The sequence below is a fragment of the Mytilus californianus genome, unplaced genomic scaffold (genome assembly GCF_021869535.1).
Source record: "Mytilus californianus isolate M0D057914Y unplaced genomic scaffold, xbMytCali1.0.p SCAF_15, whole genome shotgun sequence".
NCBI lineage: Eukaryota > Metazoa > Mollusca > Bivalvia > Mytilida > Mytilidae > Mytilus > Mytilus californianus.
In genome coordinates this window covers 27,420,723-27,442,560 of record NW_026262637.1, presented here as the reverse complement: position 1 = coordinate 27,442,560, position 21,838 = coordinate 27,420,723, and the positions used below count along the sequence as shown (strand labels likewise).

Below are 21,838 nucleotides of genomic sequence, written 5' to 3'. Positions count from 1 at the left end.
CACGACTCATTATATGCATTATAGTGTAGTCTGAATACAAGTCTTATGCAATCTTTATTTAACAATTTTTTTCTTTGGCTAAAATTTACAGTCAAGTGTCATATCTAAGGAGTTAGTTGCAATATTGAATTGTTGGAAACACAATGATCGATTCATACACTATAATTGAAAATAAAACAGCACCAACTATTATCCAAATTTGAATAGTTTAAGCACATGTACATGTAACAATTTTGAAAGTTTCATTTGCATGATGTCATGTTTTGCCATGATGTTTATGCACCAAAAACATCATGAATTTTTGTAGTATTTTATTTTAAATTTACGTTTTTTTTTTAAGCTCAAAAGAATTATTTCATTTGTTATGTATTAGAATAGATATAACAGTACTGTACATGAACATCTTTGTAGTTGACGAGTTGTCACCTTCATTTAGGGATTTGACAGTAACAAATGTCCACTTTGTTGGCTCCCATCACCAGTAAAACAGCCTTTAAAACAGTTATCCCTTATTGACAGCGACAACTTTTCAACTAAAGTATTTCATTCCTTCATTAAAGGAGATATGGTTAGCATAATTAAGACTGGTTTATTTTGATGACCATGTAATATACACCTTATCGCTATTTGTCCGCCATTACTGCACATCACACAAGTTCCCGTAAAATTTTGACGTCATAATAGAAAATGTCTGACGCCACAATGGAAAAGTGATTGTTGTATGACGTCAAAAGTTCGAGCGGGACAGATTCTCGGGTCAAGCGGGAATAGCGATAAGGTGTATTCAAACATGTCAACTGAATAGATTTTAACACTCAAAATATATGTAGTTTCAATAATTATCTGTATATAACATGTACTCTTTAAAAGAATGGTAATTTAAACCGATTATCCAACACTTCTGTCATAACTTTTGAGTTATTGGCAAACTTAAGAGGGTCTTGGTAGTGGGTTGGGGAAGGGGTTTAGGTCATCATTTTCTGTATTCTTTATTTTTTATACAAATTTTCTCTATTCAGTAATTCTGCATATTCAAGCACCAACTATTTGCACTTCTTCATTAATTGCCCATTTTTTCTCTTCTTTATTTTTAATTTTAAAACATTTTATCTATTCTGTAACATATACAGACCATAACTCATTATCAGGACAGGAACATTGATCAATTAATAGAGTCATTATACAAGTCCCATTAGTCCCTGTTTTCAGATATACACAATAAAATAAAAACATACAATACATGTACATGATATATGTATCTTTTGAAGAAAAACAGCTGTTTTGTTTTAATCTTTATCTTTATATTTTTATTTGTATACTAATGGAATACTGACAAAGAAAATAAAAGGACACATGTCTTTTCATATATTCAACCCTATGGTAGGGGTTTTTCTGAGTATTTTGGGAAAAAGGATCCTGGGCAGTTTTGGGAATTTTTCATGCAATTTTCAAAGAAATTAGGAAAACCCACCAAATATACCAGATGTGAGTTTTAATGTGTATAGTTCGTTAGAAATTATCTTTTTTTGTGAAAATAAAGTAAGAAACTATAGCAGCTGGCGGTGTTTCTGGCTCCAACGGTTAGGAGCCAGAGCAGACCCTGCAATTCTTGTGTCATTTCAAAATGTTATGATAGCCTTCCAAGGAGTCATAATTATTTGGGCTAATTATAAGTAATTATGAAATTTTCATGCTGAAGTTAGGGAACAGGTGAGCAACATGCAAGATGAGACATGAACCGATGATCATTCTGAAAAATAAGACGGAACCCATTATCAATGGAGTGAACTTTTCGATGTATTTTATTGTTTTTGTACTAATGCTAGTGTGCATTTGTAAACAAAATGTAAACAAAATAGAACGCAAATAGTTCTACCTGGAACATCGGAATCATCTTCGGCGGCCATGTTTGTATCCTAAACAACATTTCAATTACCCGGATGTTGTAAATAGTGCTCCATTGATAATTCGTACCTATGTCAACTCGTACCACAAAAAGCAAACTCGTACCTTCTTATTTGAAGGCACTCAAATGGTGTTAAATGTTGAATATATGTTTCAATTTAACCGAATAACTCATAAGTCTGTAAACAGTGTGATTTGAAAGTCACAACATTTGACCAATTTGAAAATATTTGGGAATGGAAAGGGGAAGTTTTCAAATTTTCAATACATCAGATAGGGGGGGGGGCTTCCAATTTTTTTAACAAGATGTGAGAAGTTCTGTATTCAAACATGCAAAAATTATAGCTAGTTTGATGAATACTCTTAAACATTATCTTGATTATTCAACAGAAGTGTCTACCACTCGATTCAGATGTCATATCTATATCTCTTGTGTCATCATTTTTGGCTTTAACTTCATTTCAATGTTTTATGGATGTGAGTCATGACTTTATCTTCTGTTTGTTTATTGGACATAAAGAATGATAATAATAGGGAATGATGGTTTGATGTTTTGCAGGTTTTCTAGAAGGTTTTCTTTGTATTATATCCCTTGCCATATAATTAAAACACTGTCAATATTTACAGTTGTTTCCTTACATGATTAATATCTTTAACAAAACATTTGATTTTCAGAAAACAACAACAGAAAAAGTAGCAAAAATTATTAACAAAATTAACATTAAAAAAGCTACTGGAGTAGATGGCATACCAGCAAAAGTAGTGAAACATTGTAAACCGATAATTGTGCCACAGTTAACAACACTTATAAATCTATCTGTAGAAACTGGAGTATTTCCTGATAGACTCAAGTAGGCTCAAGTAACACCACTGCACAAGAAAAACAACCAACTTGACAAAGCCAATTATAGGCCTGTCAGCGTTCTACCAATTTTTTCTAAAATTTATGAAAAGGTTTTTGAAATTCAACTTTGTGATTTTTTTTAAATTATTTTTCATCCCTATCTGTGTGCTTTTAGGCGTGGCCATGGGTGTCAGACCACACTGTTACGACTGCTAGAAGATTGGCGTGCAGCATTAGACAAAAACCAGTATATAGCTGCTGTTTTAATGGACCTTTCAAAGGCTTTTGATTGCCTACCACATGAAATTCTGCTTGATAAATTATCAGCATATGGTGTCTCTGCTCATTCTATTTCACTACTTAAATCTTATTTGACAAACAGGAAACAACAAATTAAAATAAATAGTATTCTTAACAGTTGGGCTGACATTCATAAGGGGGTTCCCCAGGGTACTATCCTGGGCCCCCTACTATTCAATGTTTTTATCAATGATATATTCTTATTTATAAAAAATGGAACTCTGTATAATTATGCAGATGACAATACTTTATCTTACTGTAGTCCTGATTATGATGTTTTGATTTCTACTTTGGAATCTGAATCACTCAAACTTATTGAGTGGTTCAAAATAAATAAAATGCAGGCAAACCACGACAAATTTCAGGTCTTAGAAGTTGGGAAAAAGACATATAACAAAAATCCATCTTTACGTATCCAAAGTGCTGATCTTTCGTGTGAGTCAACTGTCAAATTACTTGGCATTGACATAGATTATCAGCTAAATTTTGATATTCATATTGGTAAAATATGCAGGAAGGCATCTCAGCAACTAAATATTTTGAAACGTTTGGGAGCTTATCTGAACAAGCTAAGTAAGCTTACTATTTTCCATACATTTATTTTGTCAAATTTCATTTTTTGCCCTTTGGCATGGCATTTTTGTACCGAGAACAATTCAAAAAAATTAGAAAAAGTGCAAGAAAGAGCACTAAGGTTTGTGTACGAAGACCATTCAAGCTCATATCAACAGTTGCTTGAAAAGGCTAAGATGCCTTCACTGCATATTAAAAGGCAAAGATCAATGGCAATTGAAACTTTTAGTATAGTCAATAAATTAGCACCTGTCTGTTTACATGATTTATTAAATGTAAAAGATTGTAAATATTCTTTCAGATATAGTAATATACTGGATATACCACAAGTAAAAACTACACAGTTTGGTTTGGTAAGAAAAGTTTGAAATTTGCAGCTGCTACTCTGTGGAACAGCCTACCTGACCATTTCAGGACTGAAAATAGTTTTTCTCAATTTAAGAGCCTTATACAGTCTTGGAATGGTTCAAAATGTTGTTGTTCTGCTTATAGATAAGCTTTTTCATATTTTAGAAGTTGCTCTAACATGTTATTATGCCTTAAATTTTTGCATGTGTGCTATATTTTATTTGTGCTTAATTTTAGTTGTGCTTAAATTTTAGTTGTGCTTCAGCTTTGCCTTAGATATGTATTTTAGTAGTGCTTTGCATGTATTTCAATATGCCTGTGCTGTTATATATCCTGTCTGCATGTTGTGTGTTTTAATGTTGTGTTTGTGTTACCTTATATTCGGTAAAAAGCTCTTAAGAGCTTATGTTTGTATTGTTATATGTGAACCGAATCAAAATAAAACTTTCGTATTCGTATTCGTATGATCGTAAAACTCGTGATTGATAAAATTGAGAATGAGCATATATTTCAATGGTTCAAGATGATATCTAGGAGTCAAGTGTGGAATTTTTAATATGTCTTTATATGAATAATTTTCCATTATGACTCGAAGATGTGGAGTCAGGTGACCCACACCCAATGCTTCCCGTTACACTTTAAAAAAAATATATATATGTAGGACTCTGAACCGCGATGGCACTCCGAACCGCGATGGTCACGCTGATGTGCGATGGTAAGACGATGAAGTACGTTTTTGATCACGCTGAAGTGCGATGGTGGCATTGTTACGATATCTTGTTGATAGCTACGCCGAAGTACGATGGAGGTTACGCTGAAGTGCGATGGGTTACATAAACTATATTTTTAGTGTTTTTCATGTTCACATGTCGATGAAGAAGTAAATATGTTTGCTAGAAGCAGCTTTATTGTTTATTAAGTAAATCATCAAGAATATTTCCAGTCATAATTGTAACGTTGTAGTTTACTTTGGACACAAAGAAGTCAACATTCATACAGACGCTACATGCAAAGATTTTCTTTCCATTAAAACCAGTACTTATTTCAATGACTGAAAATGTGATAGCTGTTTAAAACGCAATATAATAAGTGCCTAATGAACTTATCACCGTATGTGGTTTTTACTGCAACTAGAGAAAATATGGAATGTTTTTGTATATCCAACATGAATACAAGTAAATAAATTCTTAATACTAACGGTAAAGGGAAATGATTAGTAAACAGGGGAAATTTAACCTCATGTAGCAGATACTTTTTCGAAATTTACAGAAGTTTTGTTTTTTACGTACGATAGTGCTTGGAAATCTCTAACTACATAACACACATAGTAATCTCAGATGAGGGGAACATATTAAAGATAAACTGTCAAAGCAAACTTAACGAGCTCTCATTTAGTGTGAAATGATAACTAAGGACATATATAGACCATCGCACCTCAGCGAACAGACCATCGCACTTCAGCGTGACCATCGCACCTCCGAATCCTACATATATATTTTTTTTATATAATTTTTTTTTTTATGAAATTACAGGTATAAACATATATTTATCTTGTGGCACAATAATCCGGCAAGTGAAATAAATAAGCATAATATTATAAATAAGCATAATATGGTATAACAGTATGTAATCTATGGATTAAGCATGATAATAACACATTTTCATTAATATAATAATAGTACTAATGTATAATAATGCAAGATCATATATGAACATACATAATGGTATAACAGCATTTATATACATTTAAATATACATATACACATAAAATATACACACGTATGTACAAGGATTTACACCATTAAAATTCTACAGTGACCTTAGCCCAGGGGTTCCAGTACAAGTTACATTCTTCCACACTAAATTTTTTTAAAGAAATATGTTTTTCTAAAATCGAGTTTTCTTTAATGTAATTTTGAAGTCCTTTTATATGAGGTTTTACATCTTGCATCTTAGATCAGTAAATGAAGGACTTTGTCTGTAAAATATCTTTATTTTTGATAAAATTCAATTTATAATTTTCATAGAGGCCAAACATATCAATATCCAAATTTAGTGGAATTTAATAAGTACTATATCAAAAATCAAAGAATTCAGATTGTGCCAGATGTCGGCTACAATATGAAAACCCCAAAGTAAATGCTCTATAGATTCTGGCTCTTCCTTGCAAAATGTACATACATTACAGTTTACAAGGTTCATTTTAAAGAGTAGAGCGTTTGTACCCAACATATAATGAATAATTCTATATTGAAACCAACATAGCTTAGTGTTTTTTGAAACCTTGGTAACACAAAAGTTATTTTTTTTCTCCAATTTCTACAACCTTATTTAGAATACCTTCCCAATTGTTTTTTTGGATGCAAAATCTATAGGTATATAGGTATGGTACCTTGGTTTAAAATAGAATACATGTCCTTTGAACCCTTTTCTGACTTGAAGAAAATACTAATATTAAAAGGCATAGTAGCTTGTTGTTTTTTCTCTCTTTCAGTGTTGATTCCAATGGCTTGCAACCACTTTTTTAGTGCTAGTATAAGCCCACAAAACTGTAAGAACGTGGACTTGAAATAATATGTTCTTTCAAAATTTTCATATGTTAATATATTTTCATGTTCATCTAACAGGTCATTTACGGTCCGTACCCCATGGTGTGCCCAATTTTTGTAGTAAAAGCTGACATTATCAATTTCAATATGCTCGTTATTCCATACGGAAGCCGAAATGATTTCCTCAAAATGAGAAAGACGTCTGAGTTTTGACATATTTTCCCAGGCATTAAAGACTGTATTCCAAAATTTTTTTTTTTTTATTTTAATGATTCCAAAATAAGCCAACTCTGTAAAATTTATATTTTGTGTGGAGGTAAATAATTGTTTCCATTTAGATTTTGACTTAAATAATCTTCTAACCCAAGTAAGTTGTAACCCTTTTATAAAATTTCTCAAATCAAATTATTCTATACCCCCTCTGTAGTATTCTTGACATAGAAGATCCCGCTTTATCTTGTCAGACTTATCATCCCAAAATGAATGAATAAATTTTACTATTAAGTTGGCGTATCATATTATTATCTGGATCTGGGATGGACAGGAACAGATGATTAAATTTTGATATAATTAAGAGACCTTATAATTGTTATTTTATCAAATGGGGGTAAGTGACCATTTTTGTAGTATATTTTCTATTTCTTGTATTCGAGGAGCATAATTTAGGTTTAACATTCTATTTCAATCAACACAAAAAGTGATACCCAATAGTTTGAAGGTACTGGAACATCACTTCAGTCCTCACTTTACACATATTTTGTCTTGACTATGACTTTTACTACCTATCCATATAACGTTTGTTTTGTCTAAGTTAATTTCCAGTGCTGATATCTCAGCATAAAATTGTAACATACGGAGTGATGCATCCAGTGAGGAAGGCGATCCATCTAAAATAAGTGATGTGTCGTCTGCACATTGAGACAAGATATACTCTGAATCATCTATAGTAATACCCTTTATCTCATCACTTTCCTTACTAAAATGCCTAGTATTTCTGCACATAGCAAGAAAAGGTAAGGTAACAAAGGATCCCCCTGTCTACAGCCTCTCTCCACACGGAAAAAGTCTGACAGACAACAGTTCTGGGTGACAGTTGATGAAATACCATTGTAAAATGTTATTATCCAGTTCATAATGGTATCTCCAAAATTTAAATACTTAAGTGTTTCAAAGAGAAATGCCCATGATATAGAGTCAAAAACCTTCTCAAAATCAATAAGTAATAATTTACCAGGGATATCATTTTCTTCTGTGAAGTGTAAAATATCATAAATAAGTCTACAATTCCCCCCAATAAATCTACCCGGGATGAAGCCTGTTTGATCAGTGTCAATAATTTTGTTTAGAACTGACTTTATCCTCACAGCTATACAACTAGAAGCTAGTGTCTATGTTGAGTTCAAAAGTGTAATTGAACGCCAATCTTTTTAAGAACTGTTTTGACTTGCCTTCTTTTGGAATACATGTGATAACTTCCTGCCTCTGTGTGACAGACATTCCCCCTATAGCTATTGGATATGTATAATTTATTGACCTCAGGACATGCTTTCCAATGTCTATCCAAAATACTTTGAAAAATTCTGCAGTAAAACCATCTGACCCAGGACTTTTATTATTTTTCATCCTTTTTTTATGCTTGTTAAATTTTCTCCTTGACAACATTTATGTAAGTTTCGGTTATAAAGTTTATCGACAGATTGTAGGTATTCCTATGGGTACCAATTGTGCCCCTTTAAAAGCAGACTTGTTCCTGTACTGATATGAATCACAGTTTATGGCCATACTCAGTAAAGACCCGTATAAATTCCATTTAATTGATAAATTCAACAACCCTTACCGTTATTCTGATGATATTTTTCGTTAAATCATCAAGAATTCTCTAAACATACTGCCGAAATTTACCCACAGGAACTTACCTTAAATAAATCAAATATTATCAGCAATAAGTGTCCTTATCTAGATTTAGACATTTCAGCTTTACACCAGAAACTATACACAAAAATTTACGACAAAAGGAATGATTTTTTTCCTTATTGTTAATTTTCATATTTTGGACGGTGATGTTCCTCATTACACCATCTTACGGTGTTTTTATATCCCAACTCGTTCGTTATGCCCGTGTCTGTAGTGACGTTTTGGATTTCAATGAGCGTAATCTATGTATTATTGGTAAATTATTAAGTCAGGGACTTCGTTACCACAAATTACTTAAAACCTTTACTAAATTCTTCCATAGATACAAAGATTTGGTTTGCAAGTTTGGCTGTACCTATAGAAAACTTATTTCAAACGGAATAACACATCCTAAATTTTACGGTGATGTAGTGAACCAAGCCCGGAAATTTATGTACGATCCGAGTAAACTTATCAATCCTTTGAATAAACCTATTCTAAAAGGTTACCTATTCAACACTGCGAGTTCTCTCACAATCTAATTAAAATATAGAACTCGGATTTCGTTATACTGCATACGAAATCCGAGTTCTATATTTTAATTAGATTGGTTCTCTCAGATCTGTCTTTTTTGTTGTTAGGGATGAGGGATGGATATATACCCTGCCACGTCCTGTCTGTGTTTTTTGTTTAATGGTTTTTCTTTGCATCGATCAGTTGAGTTAAGCCTTTTTCAACTGATTTTTATAGTTTGTTCTTATGTTGTGCTGTTACACCACTGTCCCAGGTTGGGGGAGGGTTGAGCGCTCACAAACATGTTTAACCCCGCCTTATTCTTTATGTGCCTGTCCCAAGTCAGGAGCCTGTAGTTCAGTGGTTGTCGTCGTATTTCTACCCACAGACTTTAATCAGCTTCTAGATCGATTGAAGCTGTGCGCCGCCTCTTGTCGAACTGATAACAATGGTGTACGCAATGAGATCGTAGCCATCCTCGACGCAATGGAAAGGAGTGGCTTTATCAAGCAAATTCATCGTAAACTCCTATAAATAAATGTTGCAAATTAATAAAGGATACCGTCGAAAGTATGTGTATGGTGATAGGGGTCTTTTTGACACTATCACCAATTTAGTTGGACGAATGTTTACCTCTTCTAACGCAAAGACATTGGGGAGTAAAGCCATGACCACTGCCACCAATGCAGTTATTAAAGGTGTTGCAAAAGAAGCCACAAAAGCTGTGGGTCATGTGGGTCATGTGGGTCATGTGGGTTATAAAGTGAGTAGGACTCCTCAGCAGCAAGCCCGTTTCAACAACATCATCTCACCTAAAAAACAAAAATACTCCTTAGCAGCAAGCCCGTTTAAACAACATCATTGGCAGTGGTATTGCAAACATTCATGACTTCGTCAAACGCTATAAATGAATGAATGATACACTTCAAATCAGTGAAACTTTATTTTTTCATGAAAGTATTCAGGAGTACCAAGTCCATGAATACGAGCCCCAAACTGTAGCATTTTTAGTTCCAGCGCTGAAATACAGATCAACATCGAAACCCAGGATCTACTATCCATCCGGCTGAGAGTTATCTTTTGGTTGAAGGACGACTTCTGAAAAACGACAACACAGTTTATGCAAATACAGATCTAGTATCCCTTGTAAACAATGATATCATGTATCTCTGCAAAAGCATCGGATACAAACTGTCCGGTCAGCAGATTGAATACCTAAATGATCAAGGTATAGCGACTACTATCTTGGGGTTGTTGACTTATCCCGACGACTTTAGCAAATCGCAAGGTCTTAACCAATTGTGGTTTAAAGATTCAATTATCGAGGCTCATGCAGTCAAAACACTGGCTTTGCAGCTGGTCATGGCTACATCATCACAAAGCCTACAACCAAAGGAACGTTTTCATTTACCATACCTTTAAAACATACCTTCGGTTTCGCTGAGGATATAACAAGATAGTGTATGGATTTAAATACGAACTCACACTCGTACGAGACTCTGACGCAAACTCAGTGTTAAGAGCAGCGGCAGTCAACGATCCAGCAAAAAATATATTAAGTGAACTATCTTGGTTCGTTCCTCATGTGGTTTCCTCCGATGAAAACAAAATGTCTCTGTACAAAATAACACAGAGTAAAAGCAAAATTAAGTGTGGTTTCCGTATCCGTTCCCTAAAGTAGAGAATTCACTTGGCGATTATCTGCCAAGAGTGGACGGGGGAAGCCTAGATACATCATCGTTGCCTTCCAATCCAACAAAAGTAACGACCAAATTCATAACGCAGCCATGTTTGATCACTGTCAATTGCGAAATATCCATATCATCCTGAATGCACAAAGTTATCCTGCCGTAAACGTTAACACCACTTTCACCTAGTGTATCTAGGTTATACAAAGAAGCCGCCGACTTTCGTAAAAAAAATGGCTGTCCTGTCAGCATCCGCTTATCGCATGACATGAAATGTTGTTCACTCAGCGACAAATACAAACAATCCACAAGCTAAAAAAGAGTGGTAGTGGTGGTATGGTCTTGTAGCTAACTGTAAAACAGTTACAACAAAACATACAAACAAAGGGTGGATTCTTACCCTTGTTGGCCGGTTGGCTATGAGAGCTCTTCCCATGTTAGCAAAGAGTGTACTCCCTGTTTTTAAAGTTGGTGCATTGAGTGGTTTAGGTAGCGCTTCCATGAGCAAAGCCATTCTTTTTGGTCTTTACCTTAAACGTGGAGGAAATGTGTGTTGTATGAAAGCTCACGGTAAAGGATGTATCTCACCACAGATCAATTACCTTCTACCTATGGAAATGGTTTGTGCTTGAAACATTGTAATCAGTTGTATGATTGTCAAGGGTTAATTCTAGGTCCTAATAGTCCCTTCAAAACATTGCTCTGCTAGGGATGCTCCTTTAAGTTATAAAAATAAATGGACGGTAAGTAATCGTATCGAAAAGATAAAATTCGATCCGCTGAACACGAGCTAGAGGTAGAGATGCATAAATACACTCAAATATTGAAAACATACAACAGACTAAACAAAGTAATTTCCTTCGCATTAGGAACTTGTTCTGTTCTAGACGTTATTTGTACGTCCGGCGCACTCAGCACAGTTACAACAGGAATCGGAGATTTATTGCTTGCATTCCTTTGAGTTCTCTAGCTATCATTAATTCGTTGGGAATGATGGGGTTAACGGTGTTAAACGTATCAACAAAAAACGAAAAAAAACCATAAAGATACTGTACACCTTATCAAAACCTCCAAATCTAAGATCGAAGATGCAGTCAGCAAAGCTTTGGATGATGATGACATCAGTAACATAGGGTTTACAGGTATTGTTAAATGTTTGGACTTTTACTACGATGAAAAACAACACCTACGACAACCTAGGAAGGACCTTACGGCGCATGCGCTGTAAGGGAAAACGTTCCATCGCCACTACACACGTCACTTCGCTACGCTTCGTGATTATGCTCCGTTAGGTGATGAAACGTTTTCACAAACCACTTTTAAATAATTTCTAATCCAGCAAAACTCTGGATTTGAAATTAAGTTTTTTTTTAATTTTCTTTCTAACAAGATCGTATGAAAAATACTCATTGTTGGTCTTTTTACTTGTCTTTAAAACCTTTACTTTTTACCTAGGTTGTACAAATGTTTTGTACCAAAGGTTATGTTGCATTTTGGAGGTAAGATGCTGAACTTCTACTATAAAATTGGAAGTGCCGCAGAACCGGCCTTTCTACACTACTGAAGTCAAATTACGGTAGAGATAAGCGACAACAGTACAGAATCAATATGTGTAATACGACTAGCAAGATGGATATAAATGAACGATTATACCAAGTTTTGATGGAACAAGATCTCCCACAAATAGTCAAAACCATTGATATGGCTGGAGTAGATGCAATGAACTTCAAAATTGTGTGAATCTGTGATTGCAAATATAGATAGAACAAAAAGAGTAGACATTTCTGCTAAAGATCGTACATACTTAGAAAAAACGAGTATACAGTCGAGCCCAAGCAACACAAATAAACAAGAGAAACAACAAAAGGGAATCGAAATCCCCTTCAAAACAATTGACTTCTCTGTAGTCTAGAATAATACATCACAAACTAATACAAGCATTTGAAATACATCAAGAATACTCTGTCCAATCTGTGAAAAGAATGTTATCAATGAGGACTCTATAGAATGTGCTACATGTAACACATGGATCCATAAGGAATGTTTAAATCTATCAGACAAGCAATTTTTGCGACAAATCATCAATAAAAATATGATATATAAATGTGCGTTATGTGACAATCTTGACCAAGATATAGACACAGAGAAGGTACTTATACACCACTTGACGTCTCGTTTGGCACCTGTGGTGAGGAGACAACGATAGAAACAACCCTGTCAAACAGGAGAGAACTATCTGCAGCTTGAACTTGAATGACCTAAATATCGAACCACTCAACGTCAGCACGAATGATACATCTGAACAAAAAGGAGGAAGATAACACGAAATTGGTTAACCCTCAACATGAGAACAGCAAAGAAATCGAGCGGTTAACAAAATCCTTGCAAGAAAAATAGGAATGAAAAGATACAGACAATGAAACGCATTTAAAATCAACAAACATACATCTGGCCATGGTGAAAGAGAACAACACAATAGCAGAGGAAATAAACGTAAGAGCAACATACGTACAATCTCCCATGGTGAAAGAGAACAGCGTAGTAAACAGTGTACTGCAAACTCCTAATTTGAAAGTAAAGACAAAAAAGACAATGAACTAGATGAACACATGTTGGCATATAAAGCCTAAATAATTATGCTAGAAGAAAAGAATAAGATTATGCCAACACAATAACACTACTACATATGAAAAGATGTACACCAAATGTAGAAGAAAAGTCAAAAGTATTAGAACCAGATAATGATGGACACATACATAGTTTGACCTAAAGAATGCAAAACCTGCAAGATTCAGTGTCTTGAGCATCATGAATATAGAGATGCAACATAGACTAGGTATACATGAGCTAAGTATGAAACATTAATTAGAGGTTAATGAACTGAAATCCAAAATCACTTCTCCATTACAAGGATATTGACAGCAGACGACAACACCAGGTCACTATTATACAGCTCAGCAAAAACCAACCTATATACAACCTACTATGCACAATGGTCAGGATATCATTAGAATATGACAACATCAGGATATCTAAATATTCTACCTCAAACATCAGTGTAAAACCTAAGGCAACCTATGCATATACAACATGGATTTATAAGACCGGCTGTCCCAGTAATTAGACACCAGACAACTACACATGTATTACCTCAACAATACAAACTTTCGAATACAAGAGCGTCATTCGAACCAGCCTTACTTTTATAATGCTAGCCAACCAAATATAAATCTTCCCTTGCATGCATGGAACGCCAACCAAAATTTAAAAAGACATACCTATAGAGAGAGGCAAGGGTGTACAAATAATCAGTCCGGTATAGGTCAGAAGATAAAATCTAGAAACAAAGAAAACATCATATTGTCTAACCAGACAAAAAGACCATAACTCAATGTACCGGTATATATAGACGAATACACAATAACACAGCAGACTGCAATGGCACACTACACTCAATAGATAATGATAGAACAATTGACAATTCTAGTGCTTCAAAGTAGGCTAAACAGAGTGAATTGCAACAAAATCACTCACATAAAGGCTCATTTATCGAAACATAAAATACCGTTGACACCACTGCAACAAGAAACTAGGAATCTGCTTAGACCTGAAATAGATGAATCAGTAAATCGGAAATTAGATACCTAAATCACAGGAATACACAAGAGAACAACAAACAAAATCCTGATGATAATCATACAGTCAGAAAGCATGTTTTAAAACACGGCCGAGCATCGACCAACAAGGGAACGAAAAGGAAATCATTAAAGGAACATTAAACGTTCAAAATGCAATCTTTAATCAGTTATATTTGAATCAAGTATTGAAAAGATGTGACATTTTGTGCATCCAAGAACACTGGTTATACAGCTTTAAAATGAATAAATTACAAGATGTTTCTACTACTCATAACGTTGAGGCCAAGTCTGTAGATAAAAGAACAGACACGGAGAAACGACTTAGACCATGTAATAAAATTTATGCCTGATGGCAATGAAAGAACCACAGTTTTAACTTTTAACATTAAAGATGCTCCATTGTGTATTATTAACACTTATATGCCCTCTGATAACAAAAACAGTGATGAACAATATAAAGATAATTCATCTCAGCTAGAAGAAATGATACCAGAAAAAGTACGATATTTTATTATGTGACTATATGAATGTCTCACTCACAAGAGATAACAAGTCGAGAGATTTCATTTTTAGGAAATTCAAGAATGAAAACCAACTACATTTAGTCGAGAATTACCCGAATAGAAATACTTTTTATCATCATAATGGATTATATGAATCCCAGATAGATTACTTTCTTCACAGAACCAAGAACAAAACACTAGACTATTAGGTAAACATTCTAGATATTAAACCGCTAAATGTCTCAGACCATACACTAGTATATTGGGTCATGAAAACAGAAGCTATGAGGATTGTTAGAAAACCAGCAAAAATGCCAAACTGGAAAAGATGCGATAAAATAAGCCATCAAACCTCCATTGTGAAAAATCTGTCTGAAATAGACACAAATAATCTTAAGTCACCAGCTGAAGAAATCGAAAAGCTAACTAATCTTTTCCATCAGGCAGGAAAAGACTCAATACCAAATTATAGAAAACAAAAACCGTAGGGAGGATAATCTGGAACGATGAAATCAGCCAAGCCTCAAAATACTCAAAACAAGTGTTATCTGAATGGAAATCTATTACATAGACAAAATAAGGGAAAAAAGAAAGACATGATAACAGCTTAAAGACATTTGAGAAGTACACAAAGAAGGGCAAATGCATCCAGAAAAAAACCACTTTCATAGAGTAAATTATGTTGTCATCACAGAACTACAATAAACTATTTCACCAACTTGTACAAAATCAAAGGAATGTCAGAAAAACAACTACAGACATTACGATCTTTAATCATAAAGAGGAGACAGAGCTTGATAATATAGTTGAGGGGTGGAAAAGTTACTTTGAAGATCATTATAAGTGTGGAACAACTGACAATGAATCTAACTACAATACTGAAAGGCTAACTCTGGTCACACTTTAAAAATGAGATCATTGAACAATTAGAAACTGAGAGAAATGAAGAAATAAAGCAGACAACAATAGAGGAAGTTAAAGTGTCTTTGAAATCTGGAAAGAACCCTGGTGCAGACGGAAAATCGTAAGAACGCTATAAAAACATGCCATCAGAACTCCTACAGTATATTATCAACATCATAAACCTTATCTTTACAGAGAAAGATGTACCCCCGATAGTGAAAGAAGGCCTACTTACACCTGTTTTTTTCAAAAGCGGGAAAGATAAAAAGTACCCCGAAAACTACAGAGGCATAACCGTTACAAACTGCTTCTCCACATTACTAGAGAGTATACTCAAGGACAGAATAGAACCTGAATTACTACCACATCAAAGTAAACTCCAACGAGGTTTACAGAAAAATCATCTTCATTGAATGCAGCTTTTATTGTGACACAATGTGCTGACCACTACAAGGAAATACTAATACAGCTGGTATTGTTAACATTAGATGCACAGAAAGCATTCGACAAATTGAGCCACGAAATAATCTTTAACAAATTGTTTCACGAATATATAAATGGAAACATCTGGATTTTATTGAGAAATATGTATAAAAACGTAACAGTTAAAATGAAATAGAATAATACATTGTCAGAGCAGTTTATTCAGTGACAAGGAGTAAGACAAGGTGCGAAACTATTAACCGTACATGGATACATGCACGAAAGGGAATGTTTGTCAGTTGTTTCACTAAAAACATGGCAATTCTACGCAATACCGAGGAGCCTGTATGGTATAGAGAATTACACATCAACTGACATAAAAAAAACTGGAAAGACTACAACTACAGGTCTGTCGCCTAATACAAGGACTACCAAACTGCACATGCAGCCAACGTTGCCACCTATGTTATGCTTGGGGTTTAACCGATGCAGGCATTTGTTGTCTAAATGCTATCAATACAAAAAGGAATAGTTTATTCTCATCAACATAATGTTACAGAGAAATTAGCATACAATTATAATATAATAATAATAATAGTGCGTGCGTAAACAAATATGAAACAAAGACAGTAAATCTAATTGTGTATATTCAAAACAATTCAACTAACTAGGAGGGACGACAATAGATATTACATGTTTAATAAATATTCCAAGTTTTTCTAATACAACAATATCAGATGATGAAAATAACTGATTTAATTTTACAGTATTTGCATATTTTTTTTACAGTATTGTGGTAATAGTTATTTCCTAATTAAAAAAGGTACAAACTAGAATATAATAGTACGCATCACCTATTTCATTTGAGTCACATACATTACAGGTTCTTTCGTCTCAATGAATTTTATGCCATCTGTATGATTCAATGGGCAAACGATGACAGCCCAATCTGAATTTACATAAAAAATACATAAGATATGAGGGTAGTATTGATAAATAACGCACTAAACAGAACTCATTCTTAAATATTCTATAACAAATTGTTTTATTTGAATTAAAAATGTCAGACGACTATTCTTGATTAAATTTGTCTTTAAGTCTGTTTTACAGTTTTCTATCCAATCTGGGTAAACATGACACTTGGATCTTCATACATTTGATAGACCACAATTATCAAAAATACTTTTAACAAATTTCAACCATTTGCTTTCAAAGTTATAATTATCAAAATATACAAACAGCAATTTATAAAGATTTGAATAGAGCTTTTCCTCTTCACCATGTACTAATCTGCAACAGACTTTTATCATTCTCATTTAAACTGGTTTAAATTGGAAATCGTCCGAGTTCCCCACAAATAATGTTATTTGGTGTTGTCTGCTTTAGGTTCAATAGGATCTTTGAAAATCGCAAGTGTACTTTTTCTAAAATATCCAAATTCTCAAAACCCCAAATTTCTGAAATGTAAAGTAATGCTGGTAAAATTTGCTCATTGTTGAAGGCAGTACGGTGACCTATAGTTGTTAATTTATGTGTCATTTGGTCTCTTGTGGCGAATTTTCTCGTTGGCAATTATACCACATGTTCTTATTTTCATATTATCAAACATATCTAATTGACATTCAATTGATAAATTATATCTTCGACATTTTTTTAATAAACTATACATTGCTTTTGTTCCCTGGTCTCTTAATGTTTTCTAGTTGTTACAAAAGCCACTTCTAGCAAAAAATACACCAAGATACTTGTAGTCTTTAACAATTTCAATTAAGGTCTTTGTTCCAAAAGTAATTTTTTTTATTGAAATTCTGCCTCTAGAAAATATAAGAATTTTTGTTTTTTTTCAATATCAACTTTCAGTTTCCAATTTTCACAATAATTTGCAAAAGTGTCCAACATAAACTGTAAATCCTTGCTTAATTCTGATAACAAAATGGTATCGTCTGCATACAAAAACAATAGACTTTTAAGATAAACCATTAACTCATTTTCTATATCGCAACTACTTCTTAATATGATTAAAGATCATTGAGATATACAACGAATATAGTACAGGAGATAGATTTTCTTCTTGTATAACTCCTAGTTCACACTTAAACATCCTGAGTATTAATCTTTATGTCTAATATATGTTGTAATCCCTTCATACATATTTTGTTTAATACGTAAACATCTACCATTTACATTATTTTGTAAAAGTTCAAAAAAATAACAAATTTCTATGAACAAAGTCAAACGTCTTTTCAAAGTCCACAAATGCACAATGGATTTTTTTTTCTTTTAAAAACGCAATAGCTTAAATAAAGCATACAAAGAAAAATGTGATCATTTGTAGAATAACCACTTCTAAAACCACCCAGCTTGATTTTGAAGTAATAACAAGTATTCATCAAGATAAATATTTAATATATAGTTAATTCAATACCGAGGTAAATATTTTTCCAAGAGCAACAAAATAATTGGCCTGTATTTTTTTGTTTTTTGATTTTTTTATCTTGCTGGCCGCCTTTGTTCTTAAAAATTGGAATATATAAAATAAATTGATTGAATACCTGTAAACCAAGTCTAAGGTGCATTCACACGATACGATTTTCCATTCGATTTTCATTCGATTTTTACCTATGCACCTGCTTTCGACTAAAATCGTACCGTGTGAACACTAAAATCTGAAGTCGAATGTCAAGTCGAAACGTCGTTTTGAAATCGAAACGTACGCTATTCCATTCGACTTTTTAACTGGAATCGGATCGTGTGAACGCCTAATCGTCTAAATTTTTGATTTGTGTAATGTTTCATTTACCTAGACAATATTTTTTTTAATTTTTTACATTCACAGACATTTCTTGGAACTGGGAAAAAGATGAGAGAACACCACCAGAAAACTGACGTCATTATGTCATTATATATAAATCCATTCATAAAAAAGCTAGTTTCAGTGTAGTACATAAATCTGTTATACGCTGCAGTATAATTAAATAACTCTAGAAAATAATTGATATGATGTGTCTGGGCAACAAGGAAAAGATCAATAAATGACGGATCTGGGGGTGGGGGTGTTCCGGGGGGTTGAACCCCCCTTTTTTTGACGATCAATGCTTTTGAATGGGGACATATGGTTGGACCCCCACCCCTTTTTCCCCTTTTAAGAATGGATCCGCCCCTGGAACAAAGCCTTCAACCTTTCACCTTTTTTATTAAATAAAATATTTTTAAATACGAGAAAACATCATCTCATTTCATTGTCATAATCAACTTCGCGGTTAAAACTGTTAAAATTTACATCATGTGCTCCATTTTGCAATGATGAAATAACTCCAAATACGTAAGAAAAATGTTGAATGTTAATTATGTAAACAAGATAAGGAGTGACGTGAAATTCTTCACACATTCATGTCACGGCCTTTAAGTTAATGAATGTGTCTGGGTCACATTTATTTATATCTCAACCAAAATAAACAAACAAATTCTTTATTTGCCAATCACGGGGCCCAAAATGAGCAGAATAATTACAATATAATTTTCAAACATAATATATAAAAGTAAAATAAAAATAGGTTAAACAAAGTATAACATGATTAAATTGGATTTAATTGATTAACATATAATATCTAAGTAAATGAAATAAGTAATTTGTAATGATAAAAATTATATAATGTAACCCATTTTTTGAACACACAACTTTTTCAGATAATCAGGAGTTTTAACCAATTTAATCTATCAAAAAGTTCTCTCGATGGTGTAAAAAAAAGGGGCATCTAACATTATTCTTGCAGCTCATTGTTCAACTTCTTTGAATTAAAACAAACCCATATTTCTGAACCATAATAAAACTGGTTTCAATGTGTGATCAAAAACGTGCATCAGAGTGAAAAAATTAGGTTTATAATTAGTAAGATATTTAGTATATTTTAATAAAGAAACCTTTTAAACCTTTTTTATAACATATTTTTTGCTTCTGAAAAGCTGCAATATGCACTGAAAGTTACGCCAAGATAAGTATAGTTTGATATTTTGGAAGTATGTGTCTTTATATGAGAGCTGTGCATCTTTAATACTACGACCAGATGTATTAAAAACTTGGATTTCGTTTTTTTTTTATTTAACTTCTAAACCCAAATTTTCAAAATGGATTTCTAGCTTATCTAATGCATTCTGTAAGCCTTTTTATTCAGAAAACAGTTAAAGATCACCAGCATAACGAAGACAATTTAATGAAATATTTGATGGCAATACTGGGTAACAAGTTTCCTCTAATTAAGATTTAAAATCATTTACTAGTAAATATTTTAAAGAGACTAGGGATCAGATGATCTCCTTGTCTTACTCCAGTACATGATCTAAAGTCCGCTGTTAAAATGGTTTTTTTTTATATATACATACTATGTTATTAGCAGAGGCGGATTTAGGGTGGGGCGGGGCGCCCAGGCCCCCTTATTTAGCTTTGTGTAGGGTAAATCCTGAATTTTTACCGTTTCCAGTACAAATTTTATCTAGTGGGAGAAATGTAGAAAAACCATATTTCAACACCTCATTTAATATTTGGTCAATTCTGCATGCTTTTTTAAATTTCAAAGATTTTAGTGCATCAAGAAGTTCTTTTTCAGAAATTTACAAATCTAGCTCATTAAATTGTCTACATTTCTCTGCATCAGCTAGTGATTTATCTAGATCCTGGTTATTTATGTTTTTAAAAATAAAATAATATAAAGTGTTTTTTTTTTTTTACAGTTAAAAATACAAATTGTTCTATAACCTCAAATGGTCAGTAAAGACTCTACTTGTACCACAGATACAAATGTATATATAAAGTCAAGCAATCTTATAATGTGTACATGTATTAGTATTCTTATTTCTATATAAGAATTTCATAAGATTATATCAGTGATGAGCATGTACCTTACCTTACCTTACCTCTGTATCTTTAACCCCCTTTGTAGAGGAACCATAGCTAGTATGTAGAACTTGTGATCTGCATTCTCTATGTACAGTGATGCCTCCACCAGATAAGAATATGTTGCAGTGCTCTATATATATACAGTGAAATCCTACTCACACACACTTATATTAAAAATCCTTTATTTTACAATTAAAAAGTCTCTGTACTTATCATACGATGATTAAAAGTCAAGTCACTATAAGATTCCTTTCTTTCTTTATACATATACACATGTTTCACGTTTGGTTTCGGTTCCCCTAACCGTTTTGAATACGTTGCTAGGTATGTTTTAAAAGTATAACTCATTTCTTTAAGATATCAACAATATTATTCCATAAGATCATTAGCTTTCGTATCACAGTAAAATAATAAAAGAATGAGTGCCTCTTCCTCATGATTTAAAAGCTATATTTTAAAGTATTTTCTAAAATTTATATTCGGTTCTTCTAAAAAGTCCTTTTTGTGATATAACCCATAAATTCTGGATTTACCCAACTTAAAATTCTGTTGGCTGTATATAATTTAAAATATTTTCGATATAAGCTCGCACAATTTAATAAAATGTCACCACTAGTATGTATATATGGTAAAATTGGTTCATTATTTTTCACTCTGTAAATTGACTAGTATAGGAGAATTAAACTTGAAAGTTTTGTGGCAAAGATATCGTTTCTTCTATTATGTAAGTGATTAAAGTATATGAATGTAAAATAAGAACTTTTTGTTTCAAAGTTGTTTTGATTGTGCCACTATTTATAACAAAAAACACATACGTGTTTACATTTAGTTAAAATATTTTTTTTAAAAGTGCATAAAATATGA

General features: G+C 33.1%; 1 protein-coding gene across 4 annotated transcripts in view; it reads right to left on the bottom strand.

Moving 5' to 3' along the window:
- Nucleotides 1-1,967, bottom strand: part of LOC127725788 (X-linked retinitis pigmentosa GTPase regulator-like) — a 32,530-nt gene extending 30,563 nt beyond the window's left edge. For 2 of the 4 annotated variants that reach the window (XM_052233071.1, XM_052233073.1), the window contains exon 1: nucleotides 1,877-1,927. In XM_052233071.1, coding sequence (XP_052089031.1) covers nucleotides 1,877-1,907 — 31 coding nt within the window. In that variant the 5' untranslated portion in view covers nucleotides 1,908-1,927. Of the gene's footprint in view, nucleotides 1-1,876 lie in introns of all 4 variants that reach the window. The other 2 variants (XM_052233070.1, XM_052233072.1) reach the window with 2 other exon arrangements.
- Between the last annotated feature and the right edge of the window lie 19,871 nt (nucleotides 1,968-21,838).